The sequence below is a fragment of the Drosophila persimilis genome, unplaced genomic scaffold, assembly GCF_003286085.1.
Source record: "Drosophila persimilis strain 14011-0111.01,24,50 unplaced genomic scaffold, DperRS2 tig00000477-arrow-pilon, whole genome shotgun sequence".
Classification (NCBI taxonomy): domain Eukaryota; kingdom Metazoa; phylum Arthropoda; class Insecta; order Diptera; family Drosophilidae; genus Drosophila; species Drosophila persimilis.
The window spans coordinates 3,834,835-3,854,773 of record NW_020825313.1 but is presented as its reverse complement, the minus strand read 5'-3'; the positions used below and the strand labels follow the sequence as shown (position 1 = coordinate 3,854,773).

Sequence of the window (19,939 nt, the reverse complement as noted above, 5' to 3'; positions counted from 1 at the left end):
ATCACTGTCAGTGGGGAAGCACTGACACAATCGAAAGGGGTGAGTACCTTTTCAGTTACTTACTGACCACACAGATGGTCTTATTAAACCGGGGTAGTGATCCCACCTTTATCATTAAAAACCGCAAGGAGGTCCTGGACCTCACGCTTGCCTCTCATGAGATACAGCGTAACATTGTATCCTGGAGGGTCCTGGAAGAGCACTCCTTCTCGGACCACAGGTACGTGGAAACTGTCTTCTCCTTCTCAGTGCCGAAGCCAGTCCGATTCCGGAACATCAGGCGGACAAACTGGACTCGGTATTCTGACTACCTCTGTCGTGTTCTCCCTGAGCCCCCATCTGAGGAGGAGTTCTCCACGGAGGCCACGACTCGTCTTCTTAAGATCTTTACCGACGCCTGCAATAAGGCGCTCGACAAAGCATGCCCCTCTGGCAAGAACAGAGGCCGGAAGAAACCTGAATGGTGGAATCCGAAACTGGGTGAACTCCGGAAAGCCTCCCGGAGACTCTTCAATAAAGCTAAGGCTGAAAACGTTGAGCAAAACTGGGCCGAGTACAAAGCCAGTCTGTCAACCTACAACAAAGAACTTAGAAAAGCCAAACGCGCCTCCTGGCGTAAGTTCTGCAGCGAAATCGAGAGTAACTCAGAAGCCTCACGCTTGCGCAGAGTTCTCTCGAAGACAACACCCACCCTGGGCTACTTGAAGAACACCGACCAGTCGTGGACTACGTCCAGCGAGGAGTCGCTAAATCTTCTCCTAAATACCCACTTCCCTGGCTGCGATGAAAACAGACCCAACTACCTCGCGCCTCCTTCCGTCGCCTCAAATGCCATCCTGAGACTGCTAAGCCAGGAGAACATTTCCTGGGCGATCAGAAGTTTCAAACCCTACAAGTCCGCGGGGCCAGACGGCATTTTCCCTGCCCAACTGATTCACGCGGGACACAAAGCCATTAACTGGCTCAAAATAATTTACGAGGGAATCTTCTCCCACGGGTGCATTCCTGACACCTGGCTTCAGACCAAAGTCGTATTCATACCCAAGGCAGGCAAGCCCTCGCACACTGCCCCAAAAGATTTCAGACCCATAAGTCTATCGTCTTTTCTTCTAAAGGCGATGGAGCGGCTCCTGGGGCTGCATCTAACGGCGTGCATTCCGTCCAGTCTGATCTCAGACTCCCAGCATGCCTATCGGAAGGGAAGATCCACCGAAACGGCCCTACACTCGATCACATCGATCATCGAAGCGTCCCTTAATTTTAAGGAGTACACCCTAGTAGCCTTTCTCGACATAGAAGGCGCCTTTAACAACATCCTTCCGACCGCCATCACGGGCGCACTGACGGATCTGGGCGTTGACTCCAGGACGGTGAGCCTGATCGATCAGATGCTACAATGCAGGACGGTTGAGGCATCACTGGGGACGTCAACGTGTACCAGATTTGTCAGCAGAGGCACACCGCAGGGCGGAGTCCTCTCGCCCCTCCTATGGAACGTGGCAGTGAACACACTGCTGCGGGAGATAGAGGGGGGTGGCTGCCGCGTGGTGGCGTACGCGGACGACGTTGCCATAGCATTCTCCGGAAAATTTCCGCAGACGTTGTGTGAGTGCATGACAAGTACTCTCACGAAAATGTCGAAATGGGCAGACAAATGCGGGTTAGGCGTCAACCCGTCTAAAACGGAACTGGTGCTTTTCACTAGGAAGTACAAAGTTTCGGCACTGATTCCCCCCAGACTATGTGGGGAAACGCTAGTCTTCAGCAACAACGCCAAGTATCTTGGCCTAATCCTCGATAGAAAGCTCGATTGGAAATTGAGCATAGAGGATAGAGTAAAGAAGGCCACAGTGGCCCTCTATACTTGCAGGAAAGCCATCGGACTAAAATGGGGAATGACCCCATATATAGTTCGGTGGCTCTACACCGCCATCATACGACCAATCATGCTCTATGGAGTGGTGGTATGGTGGCCAGCCTTGGACAAAAGGACAGGCCTCAATAAACTCAGCAGAGTTCAACGCATGGCAGAGCTATGCATAACTGGCGGGCTACGCACTACTCCAGGGGAAGCCCTGGATACTGTGCTGGACCTCCTCCCGGTTGATCTCATGGGAAAGAAGATGGCAACACTTTCCGCCCTCCGAATGAGAGAAGCCAGACTGTGGAAAGCATCCGCGGTTGGGCACTCGGGAATCCTGATGAGACTCCCGCAATTACCAGAGAGGACAGATTACTGTATCCCCAGTGATCACCTCTCGACGCCCTTCCAGGTATCAATCCCATCTAGGGAGGACTGGGAGATGGGCGAACCAGGGCCTGCAAATGCGGTCCACTTCTACACTGATGGCTCAAAGCTAGACGGCCGCATGGGAGGCGGAGTCTACTGCAGCGAGCTGAACATCAGTCATTGCTTCAGGCTCCCGGATCACTGTAGTGTGTTCCAAGCGGAGGTTGAAGCCATCAAGGAGGCCATTTCGATCGTCTCCAAACTACTCCTAGATACGCACTTAGTGTGCGTCTTCTCGGACAGCCAAGCAGCTATCACAGCTCTAGGCTCAATATCGTCGAACTCAGCGACTGTAAATGACTGCCGCAGGTCTCTGCACGAGATCGCAGAGCAGTTATATCTCTTCCTTATATGGGTCCCCGGCCACAGGGACATCGAGGGGAATGACGCCGCCGACGAGCTAGCCAGGCAGGGTACTACGATTCCTCTTCTATCGGAGAGGGAGCAAGTAGCGATGCCCTTGGCTACGTGCAGGCTCCTAACGCACGAATTGTTCGAGCAAAATGCCAATAGGAGATGGCAGCAAACCGTTTCCTGTAAAGTCTCAAGATTGATATGGCCATATCGATCGAAGAAGCGCTCAGCAGAGCTGTATAAACTCAGCAGAGCACAGTGCTCTGCAGTTACTAGAGCCATTACGGGACACTGCCAGATCGGCACTCACGCCTCTAGACTGTCAATCCCTCATAACGACGAGGAGGAGGAGGAATCGGTCCCCCACTTCTTCTGCCACTGCCCAGCCCTTGGAAATCGTCGTCTTCGTATTCTCGGGGCCGCTTTCCTCACGGACATTTCGGACCTGTCCGTAATCAAACCAGGGACCTTGTCCAAATACATCCAAGCCACCGGATGGGACTGCCCTTAACCTGCAGTAGTATGCTCTCACGGTTCGGGCAACGCGAAGGGGCACATGCCCATGCGGCAACACAACGGACCTGTTTATAGGTCCAAGTGAGCTTGGGGGCGGGAGGCTCTTATAGTCTTTGAGCAGCATGCGCTGAAGGGGACGGACAGACGGACAGACAAACATGGCTCAATCGACTCGGCTATTGATGCTGATCAAGAATATATATACTTTATGGGGTCGGAAACGAGTCCTTCTGGACGTTACACACATCCACTTTTACCACAAATCTAATATACCCCAATACTCATTTTGAGTATCGGGTATAATGAAAGTGTCTAATATTAAGATAGATCGTAAAGAAAACATCATAAATTTTGTAATCCAATTCCCCATTGTAAGCAAGCTATGCAGGAAAATCACCATCTACCCAGTCGCGCACAGCGGGCTGGTACTGCAGCTACAAGACAACCTGGTAGCCGAATGCAACGGGAAGGTCATGGCCGCGACAAATTGCACCCAAACAACGACAGCCACATTTTGCAAGGAGTCAGAGAACGTTACCTGTGCGCAAGGTCTGCATTCTATGGACATCGCTCACTGTCAGACGCAACCAAGCCACCTCGACCCTGTCACTGTGGTTGACGACGGCATCATCATCATAAACGATCGTAGCGCCACCATCAGCTACGACGACTGCGCTGCAATAAGGGTCCATGGAACAAACCTCCTCACGTTCCGTTCACCGTCGACAACGCTCGATTCCTAAACCGAAACAGCATTCGGAATCGAGCCCCTGCCGTAGCGGCGCCCGCTCGCCTAAACATTAGCGGCCACGACACAACGCTTAACCTGCCCTACATTCACCGACTGAGCGCAGAGAATCTGAACTTTATCAATGAAGTCAGGGGCAGCGTTGCCATCTATACCACCTCAACGATATCACTCGGCCTAGTGATAGTGGTATTCGCCTTGAGCTCTACAAGTCTCCGAAATAGTCCAGAACTATGACGCGACCGAGGGTGGTCGATCTAGTTAACCACCGACACTGGGCGTGTGCTGACCTAGCATATCAGCGAGGTCCACGACCAGAGTGACAGGTTTGGCGGATGCAGCTGCAGTAATTCAACACCACCCACAAGGCGAAAGTCAGCAGTTCCCACGGGTGCCGAACAGCTGCCAGCGACGTTGAAGTTCTTGGAACGGCGGCGACGTTCTGCAGTGACGGCAGCGCCGCGGCATCACTGTCCGCGAAGCCGGCTGCAATCATAGCTTTTAATTTCATTAATAATTAGTCTTAAGTTTGAATCCAAATAAAGCGCAGCGTATCGCTCGCCTTGATCAATTAATTCTCATTCATAATATTCGGTCAGCTACCGCTACCGAGTTCAATAACTATCATAACTCCAACGTTTGATATCACTCAGCTAGCGAACGCTTCTGAGGAATTCTTAACTTAACATAACTAATAAAAATACCCAATAACAGCATACTCGTTGTGTTCTGGTGTAATCTAATAATTGGCGCCCAACGTAAAAAGAACCAAACAAGGTGTACCATTTTTTTGAATCCAAATAAAGCGCAGTGTATCGCTCGCCTTGATCAATTAATTCTCATTCATAATATTCGGTCAGCTACCGCCACCGAGTTCAATAACTATCATAACCCTAACGTTTGATATCACTCAGCTAGCTAACGCTTCTGAGGAATTGTTAACTTAACATAACCAATAAAAATACCTAATAACAGTATACGCGTTGTGTTCTGGTGTAATTTCATAATTTATATATTGGTACCTCGTGTCTGATTATTATTGTTCATCCTCAATTTTCGTTCTTGGTTGGACATTTGTTTGTTGATCGTAGTATTTATATCTATATATTCCGGCAACGGTGTACGATTTCTATAATATAAGTACTAGCAATAAATTCCACCAAGACCACACATCCAAGGTTCGTCGTTCAGAACTTCCACTTCTCCATTTTCGCTCACCTTCGAGGCCTTGTTGTTCCCTTCGGTAGTCCCTCGCACGGTTCCTAGCACTATGGCCCAATCGGCCGCCAGTTCCGCACGGTTTTGTTTGCCTTGGCTGCAAGCAGACTGACACGCTTAGACCAGAAGCTCAACGCCCCAGATGCTAGCACACCACCCCGCTCGCTCTTCTAAGTCCATTGAGAACAACTCCGAAGTCTGTGGGCAAAGGTGGACGCGGAGTTCGAGGCTTGTTCGGTGACGATGGCGGGAAAGGATCCAGAGGGTGTAGCTGATGTCCAAGAGATGTACGATGACTGCTACGCGGTCTACGCGCAATGCCTGGCCGAGCTGAAGGATCAGCTCCGGCGGTTGCCGCCTCCCTCCATGTGACACTGAAGTTTTCAGTGGGGACTACCAGCAGTGGCCCACGTTCCGAGACCTGTTCACCGCCATATATATAGAGAACCCGAGGTTGGCTCCAGTAGAAAAACTGTTCCACCTCAACAAAAAAACAAGCGGTGAGGCCCACGACATAGTAGCACAGGATCCACTCACGAACGAAGGTCTCGCGTGCTTGTAAGAGATTTGCGACGGCCGTTTGTTTGTTGATGTTATTATATTGATCTGCGTTATTGTTTGTGCCACTTGATTAGTATTAGTTTCGACTTAAAGTCATCGTTTAAGCATTTTCCTCAATTAATCTCACATTTTTCATATTTCTTTTTCCTCATCTTTTCATAATGAGTATTTGTGGTGCTAAACGCAGAGTGTTGAGCGACAGGCTGCCACACGGCAAACATTCACCTTCTGTTGGCTGTGTGATAGCACGGCACACACTGTTTACGCCGACTTTGGCCAAATTGGAGGACGCGTAGTCGACCTCATAAAGACTCGCTGCGCTCCAACTGAACCTGTTGGGACTGCAGAGCTATTGAGACAGACTGAATTATGAGACTGACCCATACTGAATTCGCTGCCCTCAACTTCCGATTCAAAATGCTACAGGTTAAGTTTCTAGCGATGGAGTCTCATTTCAAAAACCTTAAAATTTTGTCTGAGTCGCAAAAGCGAAAGAAGGTTAACAATTATTTGCCAAACTCTAACCCGGTCGTTTCTTTTCCAGTCCCGGGATCACCTGCACCCAATCTCGATCACCGTCACTTATAAATTTTGATGACATGGACCTTTGTTCTAACGGTTCCAGTGCACCGACTACGACGGCGGCTTCATCTGCAGTGTCTCCTGCAGTCGCACTTGCCGCCCCTCCAACGCCTGTGTCTGACCAGGATGTCAGCCCGATAGTCAACGTGGAAACCGTCGCAAGAGCTTCTGTGGTCCCACTTGAAGCCGCTAACGCTGCCGTCCGGAGGGATGTTGAGGCTCCCTCAACCTCAACTCCTATAACTACTGGTTTTCCTACTAACTCCTCTACGTCCACTATTCCCGTCTCAACAATATTGTCTAAGCTCAACATAGATAGTTCTGCGGGTCTTTTAGTTACCAAATTTAGCTTCAAAGTCAAGCGAAACATCTCCTCTTTTGAAATTCTCGCCCCGGATAAGCATATAAATAGTTTGCTTGACCCCTCTTTCTGGCCAGTGCATACGATTTGTCACCTCTTTACATATCGTTCCCTTATCTCTGAACATCGAGTTGGTATTCTTTCAACTCCATCTCCTACATCTTCTGTAGATAAAAACTAGCTTCTCCTAGTACGTTAAATATTGCCTATCAGAACGTTCGTGGTTTGGGCAGCAAGCTCAACAAGTTACATATTTATAATGAAACTTTAGAGGCCGATATTATCGCTTTTTCCGAAACCTGGCTTAACTCCTCAATCTCTAATTCCGAGATCCTTCTTGACAAACTTAACATTTATAGATCGGATCGTCCATCTCGTGATGGTGGTGTCCTGATTGCTGTCCGTTCTGACATAACATACCAACTTTTTCTGTCGAAGCTCATAACAATATTGAAATTATATCCCACCGTCCTCTGCATTTTCAACCTACATGCTTCACGCAGCCCATTTTCAAACTTTTTCGTCCCAACTTAATGAGTCCGATTGTCTAATCGTCCTCGGAGATTTCAATCTTCCAAATATTTCCTGGTCTCCATCCGAAGACTCCAACCAGATGTTCCCATTCATGCAGCACGATTTCGTTGATTCTCTGTCCGACTAATCATTGGGTCCGGTAAACGGCATATGCAATAGCATAGGTAGGATTTTAGAACTTGTCTTTACTACCGACTCAACGACCACTCTAGTCCACAGAGGTTCCATTCTATCTTTTCTCGAAGACCTTTACCATACCACCCTGAAAATTGATGTTCATCTGCCTTCTCCTGGTCCCACCAAATCCTGCATAAAGCCTTCGGCTATATTTTGCTTCAAGAGGGCTGATTTTATCTCTTTGAATAGCGCACTTTCTCTGATAGATTGGTCATTCCTCGACGACTTTCATGAGATCGAACCCATCACTAACGCATTCTACAGCACAGTTTTTTTTTCATCTTTCCTACCTTTTTTCCATTAGTTTTCTCTCTCGGAAATCTAATAAACCCAAGGAATATAAAATCTCGTTTATATAAAAAGCTTAAACTGTCTGGCTCGCAGTCAGATTTTTCTAAGTATTCAATTGCAAAATCTAAGTTTTCAATTTGTAATACCCTATGGTTAAATGCAAGCTCAACTTTAAACGAGTACCTAAACAATTCTTTAAGTTTTTTAACTCTAAACGTAATTCTTCACAATATCCCTCTTCTTTACACTTAAATGGTACTTATGCAGATAACAATTCCGATATTGCTAATCTATTTGCTTCATTTTTTCAACATTGCTACTCTGCTTCTTCTAATAACATGGCCTCTATTCTCACGTCACCTAACGACTCCGAGATTCTTTTGGACAAAATTTGTATATATAAATCGGATCGTCCATCACCTGATGGCGGTGTCCTGATTGCTGTCCGCTCTAACATAACTTCTCAACTCTTTTCTATCGAAGCGCACAACAATATTAAAATAATAGTAGATAAACTTTGACTCTGATTGATAAATCTATATATATCGTGCTCTTACATCCCACCGTCCTCTGAATTTTCAGCCTACATGCTTCACGTAGCCCAACTTAATGAATCCGAGATCCCTCAAAATATAAAAAAAATCCCTCTTCTTTAGATTTAAATGGTACTTATGCAGATAACAAGTCCGATATTGCTAACCTATTTGCTTAATTTTTTCAACTTTGCTACTCGGCTAATTCTAATAACATGCCCTCTATTTTCGCTTCACCTAACTACTATCTTAAAACTTTTCAACCTCTCTCTCGAGCTTGGTGATTTTCCTACCGTCTGGAAAGAATCTTACATAGTTGCTTTTCATAAAAAGGGGTCTAAATAAAACGTCTCAAACTACCGTTGTATCTTCAATTTATCTGCCATTCCTAAACTCTTCGAAAAAATGATTACTTGTCAGCTCCAGCACTTTTGTAGTTCCATGTTATCAGAATCACAGCACGGATTTGCAAAACGTCGCTCCGTTTCGTCTAACCTCCTTGAATTTTCCTCCTTCGTAACTGCCGGATTTGGAAAGCAATGTCAAACTGACGTAGTTTATACTGATTTTAGTAAAGCTTTCGATTCAGTTAATCACAATCTCCTCATCCACAAACTATCTCTACTAGGATTTCCGACTAAAATTCTTCTTTGGACTAATGCGTACCTTTGCAATCGTTGTCAGCGTGTCTGCTTCCAATCTTCTCTTTCTAAATCTAGCGATCCTGTGTCCCCGTTATTTCTTCAATCAGATCTCGACGATCTCAACAATTGGTGTATTATTAACGCTCTTCCTCTTAAAATTTCCAAATGTAACGTCATTATATTTCTTTGGAACGCCTGTACAAAGTTAATGACTTAGGCATTATCTTCGTACCTAACTTATGTTTTAATTCTCATATATCCGCTATTTGGAATAAAGCCAAAGGAGTCCTTGGCTTTATCAAAATATGTTCGAAGGAATTTTCTGACCCCTATTTCACTAAAGTACTCTATGTTTCTCTTGTACGGCCTATCTTGGAATATGGTTCCTGTATCTGCTCTCCCCATTACCCCATTAAAATATAAAGATATGCTCGAGTCCGTTCAAAAACAATTCCTTATCTTCGCCCTGCGCGGACTTTATTGGGACCCCTCTCGTCATCTTCCTTCTTATGAGAGTCGGCTGCGTCTCATTAACTTGCACTCTCTTGAAAGCCGTAGGACTTGTCATGGAATTCTCTTTCTCCACAAACTTCTCCTAGGCGAGGTTGAATCCTCGGCCCTCATTAGCGCTATCAGTGTTGCTGTCCCATACCGCCCGACTAGGTATTACTTTCCCCTGAATCTTCCTCTCTGTCCTTCGAACTACTCTGACCATGAACCGAGACTACATTTTTCCATCTTTTTTATTTTGATAGTTTAAATAAAGGATAATACAAGTTTAAATTATATCATGTGGTGAAATGGCGTAAATGGCCATTTGTAATATCTGCGGACATTGAAAAGATGTCCCGGAAAATTAATGTTGATAAAGAAGATCAACAATATTTGCATACAATTTTGAGAGATAATCCAAACGAAAGGTTAAAAGAGTATAAACTCACAACGGTTACGTACGGTTTAGCTTCAGCACCCTACTTATCAACTAGGGTGCTTGTTGCAATAGCAGACAATTGCAAAAATCAAGCAATTAGGGAAATCATAAAAAATAATTTTTATATGGACGACCTGATGACAGGTGCCGACACTATACTACATGCTAAAAAGCATGTAACGGAAGTTACCCGGGAGTTTAATGCGGTTATGTTTAACTTAAGAAAGTGGATAACAAATATCCTCGAAATTATAGAAGGCATTAGAGATGACCAAGAAAATAAAGTATTAACCATTGAGGAGAATGAATCCGTCAAAACCTTAGGACTACAATGGGAACCGGTTGAAGACAAGTTTAGGTTCAACTTGCATTATGAACCAATTAGGAAAAATAAAAACAGAATAGAATTATCTACCTTAGCCAAGATGTATGACGCCTTAGGCCGGCTGTCTCCAGTGACACATGTCCGAAAATTTTTTGTTCAAAAACTTTGGCTAGAAAACAAAAATTGGGATGAAGAATTATCACGACATAATACTCGGGAATGGAATTCGTTTAAAGATAGTTTAACAGAATTGCAGAGCATTCGGATACCAAGATGGCTAAATTCTCCGCACAATAAGTCGATGCAAATTCATGGGTTTGCCGATGCATCCGAAAAGGCTTATGCTGCCGTAGTGTATGCCAAGGTAGATAGTTCTACAATTATAATAGCCAGCAAAAGCAAAGTTAATCCAAAGAAGAATCGGAAAACTATTCCAAAATTAGAACTTTGTGCAGCACATATTCTGGCAAAATTAATTCAACGGGTGAAAGTAGCGGTTGGAAGTAATGTAGAGTGTTATGCCTGGAGTGATTCTACTATTACTCTAGCCTGGATGAAGAATGGAGACAATAAAGACAAGTTTATCAGGCGTCGAACTGACGAAATAAGAAAGATTAAGGAAATTAAATGGGGACACGCTAGAACTGAAGACAATCCAGCAGATGTAACATCAAGGGGCATTACTGCAGATAAGCTAAAAGATTTTAAGATTTGGTGGAAAGGGCCTCAATGGTTGGCGAAATATAAGGAACATTGGCCAAAAGAGGAAATTGAAGAAAAATTATTTGTGAGCACAACAATGGTAATAGCAAAAAATAACATTTTTTGTGAATTATTACAAAAATATTCTTGTATGCATAAACTAGAAAGAGTCATTGCATATGTATTGAGGTTTATTCAAATCAAAACCAAAAAGAAAGAATTTCCTTCATTTTTGACAGTGAAGGAGATTAAGAGCGCCAAAGTATTAATAGTAAAACAACAACAAGCTATCCAATTCGGTTCCGAAATAGCTAGCTAGCTAATTAATAAAAAGGAAATAGAAACAAAAAATAAACTATTAAGCTTAAATCCGTTCTTAGATATAGACGGATTGTTACGAGTTGGAGGTAGATTGCAAAACTCCAACGCGGAATTTGAGGTTAAACATCCCTTGATTTTAGATAAGTGTCACTTGACGTCTTTAATTATCAAGAATGCACATAAAGAAACATTGCACGGTGGAATTAATCTGATGCGAAACTATATCCAGCGAAAGTTTTGGATATTTGAGCTAAGAAATTGTTTAAAGAAAAAACTTAAAGAGTGTGTCACCTGTGCTAGGTATCGACAGAATACTGCAGAACGAATTATGGGAAATCTGCCGAAATACAGAGGTACAATGTCGCACCCGTTTACAAATACAGGTATAGACTTCGCCGGGCCTTACCATATCCGATGCTCTAAAAACCGGGGGCAGAAATCCTATAAGGGATATATTGCCGTATTCGTATGCATGGCGACAAAAGCTATTCATTTGGAAGTAGTCAGCGATCTTACTTCAGATGCATTTCTAGCTGCACTTAGAAGATTTTTTTCAAGAAGAGGAAAATGTGCAAAAATTTTTTCCGATAATGGAGCCAACTTTGTGGGAGCTTCGCGCAAATTAGACGAGGAATACCAAAAAGCCCTCAAAGACAACATAAAAGTGGTTTCAATATTAGAAAGAGAACAGATCGAGTGGCATTTTATTCCCCCGGCAGGACCTCACTTCGGAGGTATTTGGGAAGCTGGGGTAAAATCAGTGAAATATCACTTAAAAGGGGTAATTGCGGACAATAATTTAACCTATGAGGAAATGGCAACTCTATTATGTCAAATTGAAGCGGTACTAAATTCACGCCCTTTGTATACAGCTACAAATGATATTGACGATCTGGATGTATTAACACCAGGACATTTTATAATTGGAAGGCCAATATTTGGCCCGATTGAGACAATTTCACAGGAAAAAATCGGGAATCTGGATAGATGGAGATTAATTCAGAAAATGAAAAGAGAATTTTGGATTAAATGGAAAGAAGATTATTTACACACTCTGCGACAAAAAAAGGGCAGATTGTATTAATAAAAGATGAAACCTGTCACCCAGCTAGATGGCCCTTACGAAAAATAGAAGAAATACATAAAGGTAGGGATAATATGGTCAGAGTAGTAACCTTAAAACATTAAGACGGGTTGATAAAACGACCTATAACTAAAATGAGTCCACTAGCTGGAATTAAATCAGAAGAGCAAGACTCAGAAATGACTCCAAAAGAATCCAAAAGGTATTTCAAATTGCGTTTGTAGGAAGATAGCAGAGACAAGGTCTTTTTGGGTCCAATTAGAAAGGCAAGGTAGTTGGCTCTTCAAAGTTCCAGTAAACACTAATGCTAGAATTCAATGTAGTAACTCAAATCAAGAACTAATTGATCTTCCACAACAAGGCATTTTAACAATAATACATGGTTGTACTGTGCGAACCGATGATAAAATACTCGTACCTCATCACAGATTTCAAACAGAAAGCTACGAGCCCATTTCATCCTTTTATACAATTAATATAAGTAAAATACCAAAAATTGTTTGGAATCCATTAGCAGTACCATTAATTAACCATACAGAAGAAATGGATAAGTTAAGAAACGAAATAAAATTGTTAAAAGAAGATCATCATGACTTAAAAGGACTTAAGTTCCATCATGTATCTGGACATGCGGCCTTGATTATCGGAATCATAATAATGATAATATTAATAATCTATGCCGTAAGAAGAATTAAAGTAGCACGAAGACTGCAAACGATAGCACTTCCCTACCCACTGTAATTGACTGTAAATGATTATCTGTACTTGTAATTATAGCTATAAAGAAAATTTACACAAAAAGGTTCACAAGAATCAAAATACAAAACAATGCCACTTTCGGCCCTTTGCAGAATGTTCAAACATGAACATATTATCGTCAATACAATGCCACTTTCGGCCCCTTGCAGAATGTTTAAACATAAATAGATTATTGTACACATTCACTCATGTATCCAAAAAACTGATCTTTAAAGAAATCACATAAAGTGATTATGACTGTTCGGGTATAAACACAGATCTGTAACCAGTTACAAAATACTATAACAAAACACAAGTGGAGAAAACACTTCACCAATGCAGCACTTAGTTTGAATTTACAACTCATGCCTAGACTTTTCTTTTAAGGTCTTAACACCAGGTGTGTCTTGAATGATTTCATAAAAAGCGAGTCAAATATTGGGAAAACAACATAAAGACCAAACCATTCTGCGAGTCGGATCAAAAACACGTGACTCAAAATTGATTATGCAATCGATAAAAAGCAAGTGTTAAAATAGTAAAACGAGTTATTTCCACATTGTGTTTACACGGGTAAGAAATGAGGAACAAAACAAACCAAATCTTTCATATAAAACAAATTCAATACGTGCTCAATACTTGTGAGTATACAATATTTTTTGGTGTGCCGACACAATAAAACGCAATATGCCGTTCCCGCTCCCGTCATCTTAATGGCAACCCAATTGGTACTAATTAAAACAAAATTTACCTTTTTGTTTCGCTGTGAAACAAACCGACTTTTTTTGATAGATTAAAAATGTTTCATATACTTTATTTTTATACCCGATACTCAAAATGAGTATTGGGGTATATTAGATTTGTGGTGAAAATGGATGTGTATAACGTCCAGAAGGAATCGTTTCCGACCCCATAAAGTATATACATATATTCTTGATCAGCATCAATAGCCGAGTCGATTGAGCCCTGTCTGTCTGTCCGTCCCTATCAGCGCCTAGTGCTCAAAGACTATAAGTGCTAGAACAACGATGTTTTGGATCCAGACTTTTGTGAAAACGAAAATCTGTGGCATCCACAATTTCGACGATACGAGAAAACTAAAAGCGCAGAATCGTAGAAGATGACTATAAATTCTATAGTGCGAAATCTGAACCAGATCGTATAGTTATTATAGCCAGAATCAAGAAAACAATTTCATTCTTTCTCGCTCTGTCTCTCTCTAACACACAGGTTTCATGGTCGGTTTGCCAATTGCAAAATATGAGTTCAAGGATCTCAGAACCCATAAGAGCTAGAGCAACCAAATTTGGTATCCACACTCCTGTGATATCGGACCTTGACCGTTTTGTGTCAAAATTTCGCCACACCCCCTTCCGCCCCTGCAAAGGACGAAAATCTGGGGCATCCACAAATCTCAGAGACTATTAACGCTAGAATAACCAAATTTAGTGTCCGTACTGCACCCTGTTAGATCTCACTATAAAACGTATATCTCAACATTTCGCCCCACCCCCCTTCCGACCCCACAAAGGACGAAAATCCACAATTTTGCAGACTCGAGAAAACTAAAAACGCACAATCATAGAGAATAACCATATCTATCCGGTTGCGGAATCTGGATCAGATCGGATAATTTGTATAGCCAAAAGGAACAAATCAATTTGCAGTGGCTACGCAGCGCCCAACGTCACGCTCAGACTGATTTTCTGTCTCTCTCGCACGCACTCTTTGTCGTGTCGTTTAATATTCGCGGCGTCAGCCGGAGGAGAGCCATACTGACTAAGTATCGGGTATTAATATATAAATGCATCACTGCTAGAGTTGAACTAATTGGTTTCATTAGATACTTTAATTATTAGATACTCACTCGGTTAAATGCTTAATAACCATGTCAAGCATCTCAAAATTAGGCTGTGGTAACTTGTAGACTAGTTTATGGACTTCATTTATTCGCTGATTGAGGCCTTCTTGTTCTAAAGATCGGAAAAGATATTACCATGCACAAAGGGGTTTAGGCAATTCAGTGCTTACTGGCGGCTTCAATGAAATGAGTATGATAGTGATAAGTCATCAGCGGCTCACTCAGATTCCGAAGATACATTTTGAGAGCGCTAGCAATTGTATTGCTTTCCATAAGTTCCCGATATTTTTCTTCGATAAAAACATCTTCTGTATCCTTTCGGTTCATACCCAGTGCTAAAAGCTTGGTAATTTTGGTACCCACGCCACTCTTACGATAAATACCTTCGTCTTCAAGGCCACGACTTTCTAGTACGTTAATGCATCGGCGAACAAATATGAAGCCGGTTTCGTCTAGTTGATATGCTTCGTTACCCTTTATCTTACCGGGTGCCAGAAATGCCTTTACAGGGTAAATACATATGGTTTTATTAGTTACATGAATCGTTATAAGTTTAAACTTACCGGCTCCGTCCCATCCATTGCACTTAGCCAGGAGCGGTAGTCTTTCTCGCTCAAAGCTTGAAATGTGTACACGATTCCTGGTTTCTCCTTAAACGTCAAATCAAAACAAAAGCGCTTCTCGAATTCGGAGGCTCTTCGCTGGCAAGAGAACAACGTCAGCTTCTCATCTTCTCGTACCTCAGGTTTTGTAAAGTTGTGATTCATCTGATTAAACTGCAACATGGTAAACTCGCGCTTTTGCTTTTTAAATGTGCAATAGTATTTTGTCCATGTTGCTTTAAAAGGCTCTAAAATTGAGATTTTCAGAAGGGAACCTAAGATTCGTTTGCAATTAAATAATCAGTTCAGGTATGCGATTTATTTTTCGGTGTGAAGCCTAGTATTCAGAACTCCAAGTATTTTTCTAGCAGAATCAGATGTTTTTTGTTTACGAATTAATAATATTCAAAGCGTTAATGAAAGAAAAAAAAATGTAAAATTAGTGAAAGAAGCTATAGCTATCTACTAGATAAGCCCATATCTGCGGGAAATCCACAATAATTTCATTCTCTTTCACAGTTTATAAAATATACTTTTTGATCTTGCAAATCACATAGGATTAATGCGACCAATGTTCATCTGAAATGTTATTGGTATCTTTCGGAACTTTCATTTTTTTATATGAGTACGGAAACATATGTAAAAAAAATAATGAAAAAGTCCAAAATTATATAATTTTCAGCGATTTTTAGTTATTTCAATATGTTATCAAGTATCATTTTTTAAGAAAAACATAAAAATAGCAAAAAATTACGAAAAATGTAACATTTTCCTATTTTAATAGGTTTTCAGAGCAATAAATTCAATAAAAATACATTTTTATACAATTTTGTCGCGATATAATATTCTAAATTTGTTCAAACTCATCGGGTGTATAAATTGAAAACCGACGATTTGCATTAGATTGCGCTAGCTGTAAATTCTGATAAAAAATGTCAGATCAGAAGAATGAAATTTAAGGTAAGGCATCTGTGGGCAATTTCTGATCATTATACATACATATATGTGGACGATTGGAGAGGCGTAAAATATTTTGTTGTCAGTAAAAATGCCAACTATTGAGCCAAGTAAGCATTTTTCTTTTAATTCGAAAAATTCAACATATGGTGTGGCTGCTATTAGCGAAAAACTTATGGACAGGTGAAAAGTTTATAGATGCAGGATTTTTAACTTCTCTTATGCCAGGGAGATAGCGTCGTTTAAGATAAGCATTTCCCCAACTCAATTTGACACCATTTGCTCTGCCAAATTTTGGCCGGAGCATTTGGTGGTGAGGGAGTTTAAGGCTAAGAAGAAGAATAGGCCCCCCATAATTCATACAAATCATTCCAGTATGCCACCCTGAACCTCAACTTTTTTTTTTCTTGGACGTTGACATGCAGTTGACATACTGCACCGTCAAGTGGCCCGTGTGAAACCAGCAGAAGGCTGTTAGACGCGGATCCCAGGCAAAACGCAGCCCTCCCCTGCCCAACCGACCGAGGGGTGCTGCCGCATGACGCACGGTGCGATGCCGAACCGAACGCGAACATGCAAGAAAGATAGATATTAGACTAACATTCGAGGAAAATTAGCACTAAACTTACTAAGAAACTAAGCATGCAATCAAAATACAAATACCACTACAGTTACTAATTAATAGAAAGGTGTGTAAGGATTAATAATTTAATAAGAGGAAGAGAATTAGTGTTGGATAGAATATGGTAGAGGGAATTATAATCCGAGCATAAGACCCTAAACGGTTCATGCAAGGAATTATTCGATCTACAAAGTGGAAGGAACAACGGTATAAAATTTCTAGTCAGTCTAATAGGTATCGTGAAGTTTATGCGGCTCAACAGATCAGGGCTGTCTATGTCACCCCCGATCAAGTTGTGCATAAAAATCACACCAAGCATTTTTCTACGGTTAACTAAGGATGGGAGGTTTACTAATAGTAGTCTACTAGAGTAAGATGGGAGTCTTACACCCGCATCCCAGTTAAGGCCCCGTAGAGCAAAGAGTAAAAAGTTTTTCTGTACTGATTCTATACGGTCCTGGTGTACCTTGTACCAAAGACTATACAATACCAAGATGTTGCATGAGCGACCAAAAAGCTGTTCTATGGCGGGTCCTAACATTAGAACCCAAAAGGCACGAGAGAGCGCGAGGGGTTTCAATTCCCTTTTCGCCTGTACTTCGTCTCTACCGCGACCCCGCTGCCCATCGGTTTCGTCTGTTCGGCAATTCTGGACTCTCGAGCCTCAGCACCGTCGAAGCGGTGGTCGCGGATCGCCGATGTCTTTGGAGCGGCACAGTGGGAAAATTTGGTTTGAAAAATTCTCTATTAGAATTTATCTAAAGCACTCATACAATTTTTTTACTATTTCGGCTGAGTCCCCACTGTGCCGCGCCAAAGACATCAGCGACCACGCTGCCCTACGGTTTCGGCACGCAGACGATTCATATTTTGTTTTTGTATTCTTTCTCTCGACACAAGCCGAGTAGCATTTCGGAGGCGAAGGTAGCGTAAAAGAGAATTGAAGTAATAGCCCCGCGCGCCCGTACCATGAAGCGTCAAACGAAAATTGAAAAAGAATTTGTTCCTCATGCAACATCTTGGTATTGTATAGTCTTTGCTTGTACTGAGGGCACCATACACAGGAGCCGTATTCTAAGATCGGACGAACAAGCGAGGTATAGAGAGTCTTTGTTATATAGTGGTCGTCAAATTCCTTTGACCACCTCTTTATAAACCCAAGCACACCCATGGCCTTATTTACCATGGTAGAAATGTGTTCGGAAAACTTTAACTTTGGGTCTAACATAACACCCAGATCATCCACCAGGGTAATTCTCTCAAGAGAACCACCAAATAGGGTGTAGGGAGCCAACAAAGGGCTAGAACGATGAAATGTCATAACTTTGCATTTCGAGGCATTAAGGTGTAACAAGTTTGCACAACACCATGACTGAAAGCTATTGAGATCGGATTGCAAGCGAGAATGAAATGAAATGTCCTTGTACTGGACACAGAGTTTAAGTCGCAGACATAAGTACTCGAGAGTATGTTAATAATGAAGGCAAGTCATTAATTAAGAGTGTGAAGAGTAAGCGGCCTAGATGGCTGCCCTGTGGTACTCCCGAAGAAACCTTTACTGGTAAAGAGAGGGAGTTTTTGAAGAGGACTCTTTGAGACCTAGAACAAAGATAGCTAGAAATCCATCTCAGGAGGTTGGGCGGAAACCCTAAAAGGTCAAGTTTATGTGCTAAAGGGGAATGGTTTACAGAGTCGAATGCTTTACTAAAGTCGGTGTAAATAACATCCGTCTGTAAGTTACCTTGAAAGCCTTTAATAATGAAAAAGGTAAACTCTAACAAGTTCGTGGTGGTTGATCGCCGCCTTATAAATCCATGCTGAGTTGGAGATATAAGTGACTTGCAGAGATGTTGCAAGTTCGGAGCTAAAACCTTCTCAAACAATTTGGGAATAGCGGATAACTTTGCTATACCTCTATAATTTTTTGCATCAGACTTGCTACCTTTTTTATGGAGAGGAATTATAAACGATTCCTTCCAGATTGGGGGGAAGCAAGAGGAATCAATGGACAGGGTGAATAGTTTAAGCAATGGTCCACACAGAGCCTCGGTGCAGTATCTGAGTACACAACCTGGAACCCCGTCTGGACCCGGTGAAAACACCGGCTTAACTAGTCGAAGATCATGAAGTAGGGAATATTCTTTTAACAAGGGACTGAAAATGCCGTTCGACTTCGGTAATCCGTATGGGTACGGTTGACCAGAGTAGCGTTCCTCAGAATAGGTTGTTTGGAAAAACTGGGCAAAAAAATCGGCAATTGCCTGATCATTATCTGCCGACGTATTACAAAATGACAGCGAGGATGGGTGTGCGGACGTTCTACGCTTACTGTTTACGAAGCAGTAAAACTGTTTAGGGTCCTGAGAAAAACGTATCCTGCAACGAGATAGGTAGTTCTTATAGCATTGAGCATTAAGAACTAAAAATTGTGACCGAGCTATTACATAACGAGAGTGAGAAGTAGGAGAGCCCATTTCTTGAAATTTTTTATTAAGTCTTGATTTTAAGTTTTTTAGACTGGATAACTCTTTGGTAAACCATGGGGATTTTCCAGATCTAATCGGACAAGAAAGCGGGACACAAGAATCAAAAGATTCCAAGAGCTGCCAAGAGCATTGTAAAAAATGTTTGTGCCTTTTATGACATCAGTGCACAAGTACAAAGCGAACCAATCAAAATCCCTAATGAGGTTATTAAGCGTCGCAAACTCGGCTTTACGAAAGCAACGGACACGTTCAGGTAGCCTACTTGACCGTTCCAATAGAGCTGGTCCTATATCTAGCGACACTTCGGACGTAGGATGGTAGGCGTCTTCAGGTATAGTGAGTGGAAGGGCTCGGGTTAACAACACTATGGTCGGATCCGATACAAAGCACAAATCAAGCAATCGACCCAAGGAATTTTTCACATGGTTGACTTGAGACAGGGACAGGTCAAGCAAGCCGTCAACAAAGTCATGTCGTGACATGGGCACTAGGTTACTAGTC

At 42.4% G+C, this 19,939-nt stretch overlaps 1 protein-coding gene across 2 annotated transcripts in view; it reads right to left on the bottom strand.

Moving 5' to 3' along the window:
• LOC6603208 (rho GTPase-activating protein 26) overlaps positions 1-19,939 on the bottom strand; it is a 287,480-nt gene that overhangs the window by 120,658 nt on the left and 146,883 nt on the right. The window contains exons 7-9 of one of the 2 annotated variants that reach the window (XM_026989983.1): positions 15,335-15,648; positions 14,942-15,272; positions 14,778-14,883 (exon numbers count right to left, since the gene is read on the bottom strand). In XM_026989983.1, the coding sequence (XP_026845784.1) occupies positions 14,778-14,883; positions 14,942-15,272; positions 15,335-15,648 (751 nt within the window). The remainder of the gene's footprint in view (positions 1-14,777; positions 14,884-14,941; positions 15,273-15,334; positions 15,649-19,939) is intronic. The other variant, XM_026989982.1, reaches the window with a different exon arrangement.